The sequence below is a fragment of the Camarhynchus parvulus genome, unplaced genomic scaffold (assembly GCF_901933205.1).
Source record: "Camarhynchus parvulus unplaced genomic scaffold, STF_HiC, whole genome shotgun sequence".
Classification (NCBI taxonomy): Eukaryota; Metazoa; Chordata; class Aves; order Passeriformes; family Thraupidae; genus Camarhynchus; species Camarhynchus parvulus.
In genome coordinates, this window is record NW_022148765.1 from 46,277 (window position 1) to 54,828 (window position 8,552).

The 8,552-nt window shown below is 50.7% G+C and overlaps 1 protein-coding gene across 1 annotated transcript in view; it reads left to right on the forward strand.

The window, feature by feature from the left end:
* CAMSAP3 (calmodulin regulated spectrin associated protein family member 3) overlaps positions 1–5,889 on the forward strand; it is a 38,254-nt gene extending 32,365 nt beyond the window's left edge. Inside the window, 4 exon segments of the mRNA XM_030970810.1 lie at positions 303–384; positions 972–1,099; positions 3,243–3,361; positions 5,586–5,889. Coding sequence (XP_030826670.1) covers positions 303–384; positions 972–1,099; positions 3,243–3,361; positions 5,586–5,870 — 614 coding nt within the window. The 3' untranslated portion in view covers positions 5,871–5,889.
* The last annotated feature ends 2,663 nt before the right edge of the window (positions 5,890–8,552 follow it).

Below are 8,552 nucleotides of genomic sequence, written 5' to 3' on the forward strand. Positions count from 1 at the left end.
TTTGGGGAGGGGTCTCGGGGTTTTTTGGGTTTTGGGTCTGGGGTCTGTGTGAATTTGGGGAGGGGTCTCAGGGTGAATTTGGGGAGGGGTCTCAGTGTGAATTTGGGGAGGGGTCTCACGCCATTCCCCCCATTTTCCCGCCTATCCAAGGTTCATTCCCTGAGCTCTGTCCCCGATTTTGGGGGGAATTTGGGGAGGGGGTCTCGGGGTTTTTGGGGGTTTTTGGGTCTGGGGTCTCAGTGAATTTGGGGAGGGGTCTCGGGGTGAATTTGGGGAGGGGTCTCACGCCCTTGCCCCCCCAGGCTCCCGCCTGTCCAAGGTTTATTCCCAGAGCTCTCTGTCCTTGTCCAGCGTGGCTGAGCCGGGCGGGGGGCGCAGCACCAGGTGAGGAATTGGGTCTGGGGGCTTCTGGGGGGGGTTGGGGGGAAATTTTGGGGTCTTTGGGGGGATTTTTGGGGTTGGGGGGAATTTGGGGTTTTTTAAGGGGAGATTTTGGGAATTTAGGGGGAAATTTGGGGGTCCTGGGAATTGGGTCTGGGGGCTTCTGGGGGTGATTTGGGGGAAATTTGGGGGTCCTGGAAATTGGGTCTGGGGGCTTCTGGGGGGGATTTGGGGGAAATTTGGGGAGGAATTTTGGGGTCTTGGGGAAGGAAATTGGGTCTGGGGGCATCTGGGGGGATTTGGGGAAAATTTGGGAGATTTGGGGGAAAATTTGGGTTTTTTAAGGGGAGATTTTGGGAATTTAGGGGAGAAATTTGGGGCTCCTGGGGGGGGAATTTGGGTCTGGGGGCGTCTGGGGGGGATTTGAGGGAAAATTTGGGGGTTTTGGGGGAAAATTTGGGGAGGAATTTTGAGGTTAATTTTGGGAATTTTGGGGTTAATTTTGGGGTTAATTTTGGGGTTAATTTTGGGAATTTTGGGAATTTTGGGGTTAATTTTGGGGTTAATTTGGGAATTTGGGGGTCTCTCAGCCCTTCTCTCCCCTCCCCCAGCCGGGCCGGGTCCCCCTCGGGGCCGGGGTCCCCAAACCGAGCCCCCCCCCCAGGCCGGGAGTGGGAGCAGGAGTGGAACCCCCCGTCCCCGGGGCCGGAGTACACGGGTGGGTGAGACCCCTCCCCAAATTCCCCAAAAACCCCCCAAAAAAATCCCCAAAAAATCCCAAAAATCCCAAAAATTACAAAAAAACCTCCAAAAAATCCCAAAATCCCACCCTGAAATCCTAAACAACCCCAAAATCCCCAAACCCCACAACCCCTCCTCAGAGTACACAGGTGGGTGAGACCCCTCCCCAAATTCCCCAAAATTACCCCAAAAAAATCCCAAAAAATCCCAAAAAATTTAAAAAAAAACCCAAAAAATCCCAAAAAATTACCAAAAAAAAAACCAAAAAATCCCCAAACCCCACAACCCCTCCTCAGAGTACACGGGTGGGTGAGACCCCTCCCCAAATTCCCCAAAAACCCCCAAAATTACCCCAAAAAATCCCAAAAAATCCCAAAAAAATCCCCAAAAAATCAAAAAAAACCAAAGAATCCCAAAATCCCCAAACCCCGCAACCCCTCCTCAGAGTACACGGGTGGGTGAGACCCCTCCCCAAATTCCCCAAAATCCCCAAAATTCACCCCAAAAAAATCCCAAAAAATCCCCCAAAATCCCAAAAAATTAAAAAAAAATCCCCAGAAATTAAAAAAACCCAAAAAAAAACCCAAAATCCCCAAACCCCGCAACCCCTCCTCAGAGTACACGGGTGGGTGAGACCCCTCCCCAAATTCCCCAAAATCCCCAAATTTCCCCAAAATCCCCCAAATTTTCCTCAAATTTCCTTTCAAAATCCCCCTAAATCCCCCAAATTTCCCCCACTTCCCCCCCAAATACCCCAAAATCCCCCCAAATTTTCCCCCAATCCCCCAAATTTCCCCCAAATTCCCCTCAAAATCCCCAAATTTCTCTCTCAACCCCCCAAATCCCCCTAAAATCCCTCCCAAATCCCCAAATTTCCCCCCAAAACTTCTCAAATTCCCCCCAAATCCCCCAAATTTCTCCCAAAATCCCCAAATCTTCCCGAATCCCCCAAATATCCCCTCAACCCCCCCAAAATTTTCCAAATTTCACCAAAATTCCCCCAAATTCCCCCCAAATCCATCCTAAAACCCCCCAAAATCCCCAAATTTCCCCCCAAAATGCCCAAAACTTTCCAAATTTCCCCAAAATCCCCCAAATTTCCCCCAAAATTTCCCTTCAAACCCCCCAAATTCCCCCCTGAAATCTCCCAAATTTTCCCCCAATTCCCCCTCCAAAACCCCTCAAAGTTCCCCCAAACTCCCCAAATTTCACCAAAATCCCTCAAATTTTCCCAAAATCCCCCAAATTTCCCCTCAACCCCCCCAAAACTTTCCAAATTTCACCAAAATCACCCAAATTTCCCCAAAATTTCCCCTCCCTCCCCAGCTCCAAGGCTGTACAAGGAGCTCACGGCCAGGTCCCGATTTCCTCCTCAAATCCCCCAAATTTCCCCCAAAATTCCCCCAAATTTCCCCCCAAATCCATCCTAAAACCCCCCAAATCCCCCAAATTTCCCCTCAACCCCCCCAAAACTTTCCAAATTTCACCAAAATCACCCAATTTTTCCCAAAATCCCCCAAATTTCCCCAAAATTTCCCTCCCCAGGTCTGAGGCTGTACAAGGAGCTCACGGCCAGGTCCCGATTTCCTCCTCAAATCCCCCAAATTTCCCCCAAAGTCCCCCCAAATTCCCCCCAAATTTTCCCAAAATTCCCCAAATTTCCCCCAAACCACCCCAGATTTTAACCAAACTCCCCAAATTTCCCCCAAATCCCCCAAATTTGCCCCAAATTTTTCCCCCCAGGTCCTGAGGCTGTACAAGGAGCCCACGGCCAGGTCCAACCGGCCGCTGATCCAGGACCCCCAAATCCCCCCTAAAACCCCCCAAATTCCCCCAAAACTCCTCAAATCCCCCCAAATTTCCCTCAACCCCCCAAAAATTTTCCAAATTTCCCCAAAATCACCCAAATTTCCCCCAATTTCCCCCCCCAGGTCCGAGGCTGTACAAGGAGCCCACGGCCAGGTCCAACCGGCCGCTGATCCAGAACCCCCAAATCCCCCCTAAAACCCCCCAAATTTCCCCTCAACCCCCCCAAAATTTTCCAAATTTCCCCTTAACCCCCCCAAAATTTTCCAAATTTCCCCAAAATCACCCAAATTTCCCCCAATTTCCCCCGCCAGGTCCAAGGCTGTACAAGGAGCCCACGGCCAGGTCCAACCGGCCGCTGATCCAGAACGCTCTGGCCCATTGCGTGCTGGCCGGGACCCCCAACGCCCCCCTGAGGGCCAAAGTGCTGCAGGTGAGACCCCAAAAACCCCAAAAATCCCCCCAAAAACACCCCCAAAACCCTACAGCGAGCAAAGGACTCCAAAAACCCCAAAAGGAACCCAAAAAACCCCAAAATCCTACAGCGATCCTAAATCCGCCTGAGGGATCGAAGTGCTGCAGGTGAGACCCCAAAAACCCCAAAAATCCCCCAAAAAAACCCAAAATTCCCCAAAACCGACCCTCAAAACCCCATAAACCCAGACAGGGGTTCCAAAAACCCCACAAGGAACCCAAAAACCCCCAAAAAATCCCCAAAAAACCCCATAAAATCACCAAAAAGAACCCCCATAAAACCCCCAAAAAATCCAAAAAAAGCTGAAAAAAAACCCAAAAAAGCCGTAAAAACACCAAAAACCCCGAAAAAAATCTCAAAAAACCCCACAAATCCCCCATGAGTCTCCCCAGATCACCCCATAGATGCCTCCAAATACCTCAGAAAAAAACCCATAAAATCCCCCAAAAAGAACTGAAAAACCCCAAAAAAAGCTGAAAAAAAACCCCAAAAAAAGCCGAAAAAATCCCAAAAATCCCCACAAATCCCCCACGAGTCTCCCCAGATCACCCCCATAGATGCCTCCAAATACCTCAGAAAAAACCCCATAAAATCCCCCAAAAACCCCCAAAAAAGGAGAAAAAAACCCCAAAAAACGCCAAAAAAACCCCCATAAAATCACCAAAAAGAACCCCCATAAAACCCCAAAAAACCCCAAAAAAGCTGAAAAAAAACCCCAAAAAAGCCGTAAAAACACCAAAAAAACCCCAAAAAATCCCAAGAAAATTCCAAAAATCCCCCACGAGTCTCCCCAGATCACCCCCATAGATGCCCCCAAATACCTCTGAAAAAAACCCATAAAATCCCCCCAAAAAAGCTGAAAAAAACCCAAAAAAAGCTGAAAAAAACCCCCAAAAAGCCGAAAAAATCCCAAAAAACCCCACAAATCCCCCACGAGTCTCCCCAGATCACCCCATAGATGCCTCCAAATACCTCTGAAAAAACCCCATAAAATCCCCCCAAAAAAGGAGAAAAAACCCCAAAAAATGCCAAAAAACCCCATAAAATCACCAAAAAGAACCCCCATAAAACCCCAAAAAAAACCCAAAAAAAGCTGAAAAAAAACCCCAAAAAAGCCGTAAAAACACCAAAAAACCCCCAAAAATCCCAAGAAAATCCCCACAAATCCCCCACGAGTCTCCCCAGATCACCCCATAGATGCCTCCAAATACCTCTGACAAAACCCCATAAAATCCCCCAAAAAAGGTGAAAAAACCCCAAAAAAAGGTGAAAAAAAACCCAAAAAAAGCCGAAAAAATCCCAAAAAATCCCCACAAATCCCCCACGAGTCTCCCCAGATCACCCCCATAGATGCCTCCAAATACCCCTGAAAAAACCCCATAAAATCCCCCAAAAAACCCCAAAAAAAGGAGAAAAAAACCCCAAAAAACACCAAAAAACCCCATAAAATCACCAAAAAATACCCATCAAATCACCAAAAAACCCCAAAAAACCCCAAAATTCCCAAGAAAACCTCACAAATCCCCCACGAAGTCTCCCCCAGATCACCCCCATAGATGCCCCCAAATACCTCTGAAAAAACCCCATAAAATCCCCCAAAAAAGGTGAAAAAACCCCAAAAGAGGTGAAAAAACCCCAAAAAAAGCCGAAAAAATCCCAAAAAACCCAAAAAAACTTCCACAAATCCCCCACGAGTCTCCCCAGATCACCCCATAGATGTCCCCAAATACCTCTGAAAAAACCCCATAAAATCCCCCGAAAAAAGCCAAAAAAACACCAAAAAAAGCTGAAAAAAACCCCCAAAAAAGCCGAAAAAATCTCAAAAAACCCCACAAATCCCCCACGAGTCTCCCCAGATCATCCCCATAGATGCCTCCAAATACCCCTGAAAAAACCCCATAAAATCCCCCAAAAAACCCCAAAAAAAGGAGAAAAAACCCCAAAAAAAGCCGAAAAAAACCCATAAAATCCCCAAAAAACCCCGAAAAAATCCCCAAAAAATCCCAAAAAAACTTCCACAAATCCCCCACGAGTCTCCCCAGATCATCCCCATAGATGCCTCCAAATACCTCTGAAAAAACCCCATAAAATCCCCCAAAAAACCCCCAAAAAGGAGAAAAAACCCCAAAAAACGCCGAAAAAATCCCAAAAAAACCCCAAAACCCCAAATTTTCTCTTTCAGGAAATGGAGCAGAGCTCAGCCCAGCAGCTGCTGATCCTTTTCCGCGACGGGGGCTGCCAGTTTCGGGGCGTTTACGCTTTGGGGGGGATCCCGCCGACCCTAAAGCGCCTGTCGGGCTCGGGGCCGCGCAGCGTGCCGCTGCCCATGGTGGAGGCGCTGTACAAGTACCAGTCGGACCAGCGGCGCTTCTGCCGCCTCCCCGCGCGCACCATGAGCGGCAGCGTCGACGCCTTCACCATCCCCGGCCACCTCTGGCACCCCAAAAAACCCGGCACCCCCAAATAAAAACCCCAAAAACGGGGCCGACCCCAAAAACCATCCCGGTGTCATCATTAATGGGGATTTGGGGATGTTTGGGGACATTGGGGACACCTGGAATGGGTTCAGGGGGTGCCATCCCCTCCCTGGGATGTCTTCATCACCCCCGGGTACCTGTGGAACCCCAAAAAACCCGGAACCCCCAAAAAATTTGGGGTAAAAACCCCAAAAACGGGGCTGACCCCAAAAGCGGGCGACCCCAAAAAAGATCCCGGTGTGTGCGCCATTCATTTTCAATGGGGAGATCTGGGGACACTGGGGACATTGAGGTGACACTGAAGGGGTTAGGGGGACATCAAGGCCTTCACCATCCCCGGACACCTCTGGCACCCCAAAAAACCCGGGACCCCAAAATAAAAACCCCAAAAACGGGGCCGACCCCCAAAAACGGGCGACCCCAAAAAACGATCCCGTGTGTGCGCCATTCATTTTCAATGGGGACATTTGGGGGCTTTGGGGACATTTGGGGACACCTGGAATGGGTTCAGGGGGTGCCATCCCCTCCCTGGGATGTCTTCACCATCCCCAGGTACCTGTGGAACCCCAAAAAACCCGGAACCCCCAAAAAATTGGGGTAAAAACCCCAAAAACGGCAACGGGGTGACCCCAAAAACGATCCCGTTGTGTGCGCCATTCATTTTCAATGGGGAGATTTGGGGGCTTTGGGGACATTTGGGGACACCTGGAATGGGTTTGGGTTTAAGGGGACACCTTCACCATCCCCGGGCACCTGTGGCACCCCAAAAAACCCGGGACCCCAAAATAAAAACCCCAAAAACGGGGCCGACCCCAAAAACCATCCCGGTGTCATCATTAATGGGGATTTGGGGATGTTTGGGGACATTGGGGACACCTGGAATGGGTTTATTGGGACATCTTCAGCATCCTCAGGCACCTGTGCCATCCCTCAGGGGATGGAACCCCCAAAAAACCCGGAACCCCAAAAAAATTGGAGTAAAACCCCCAAAAACGGGGCCGACCCCAAAAACGATCCCGGTGTGTGCGCCATTCATTTTCAATGGGGAGATTTGGGGACATTGGGGACATTGAGGTGACACTGAAGGGATTAGGGGGACATCAAGGCCTTCACCATCCCCGGACACCTCTGGCACCCCAAAAAACCCGGCACCCCCAAATAAAAACCCCAAAAACGGGGCCGACCCCAAAAACGGGCGACCCCGAAAACGATCCCGGTGTGTGCGCCATTCATTTTCAATGGGGACATTTGGGGGCTTTGGGGACATTTGGGGACACCTGGAATGGGTTCAGGGGGTGCCATCCCCTCCCTGGGATGTCTTCACCATCCCCAGGTACCTGTGGAACCCCAAAAAACCCGGAACCCCCAAAAAATTGGGGTAAAAACCCCAAAAACGGCAACGGGGTGACCCCAAAAACGATCCCGGTGTGTGCGCCATTCATTTTCAATGGGGACATTTGGGGGCTTTGGGGACATTTGGGGACACCTGGAATGGGTTTGGGTTTAAGGGGACACCTTCACCATCCCCGGCCACCTCTGGCACCCCAAAAAACCCGGGACCCCAAAATAAAAACCCCAAAAACGGGGCCGACCCCAAAAACGGGCGACCCCGAAAACGATCCCGGTGTCATCATTAATGGGGATTTGGGGATGTTTGGGGACATTGGGGACACCTGGAATGGGTTCAGGGGGTGCCATCCCCTCCCTGGGATGTCTTCATCACCCCCAGGTACCTGTGGAACCCCAGAAAACCCGGAACCCCCAAAAAATTTGGGGTAAAAACCCTAAAAACGGGGCTGACCCCAAAAACGGGGCCGACCCCAAAAACCATCCCGGTGTGTGCGCCATTCATTTTCAATGGGGACATTTGGGGACACCATGGAATGGGTTTAGGGGGACATCAAGCCCTTCACCATCCCCGGGCACCTCTGGCACCCCAAAAAACCCGGCACCCCCAAATAAAAACCCCAAAAACGGGGCCGACCCCAAAAACGGGCGACCCCGAAAACGATCCCGGTGTGTGCGCCATTCATTTTCAATGGGGACATTTGGGGACACCTGGAAGGGGTTCAGGGGGTGCCATCCCCTCCCTGGGATGTCTTCACCATCCCCAGGTACCGGTGGAACCCCAAAAAACCCGGCACCCCCAAATAAAAACCCCAAAAACGGGGCCGACCCCAAAAACCATCCCGGTGTGTGCTTGGCGTTATTGGTCATGGGGATTTGGGGATGTTTGGGGACATTGAGGACACCTGGAATGGGTTCAGGGGGTGCCATCCCCTCGCAGGGATAGCTGTGCCATCCCTCAGGACACGGAACCCCCAAAAAACCCGGAACCCCAAAAAAATTTGGGGTAAAAACCCCAAAAAATGACCCCAAAAACCATCCCGGTGTGTGCGATTTCTGTTGTTTTCAATGGGGACATTTGGGGATGTTTGGGTGACACCAAAGGGGGGTTTATGGGGTTTAGGGGGACATCAAGGCCTTCACCATCCCCGGCCACCTCTGGCACCCCAAAAAACCCGGCACCCCGAAATAAAAACCCCAAAAACGGGCCGACCCCAAAAACCATCCCGGTGTCATCATTAATGGGGATTTGGGGACATTTGGGGACACCTGGAATGGGTTCAGGGGGTGCCATCCCCTCCCTGGGATGTCTTCATCACCCCCGG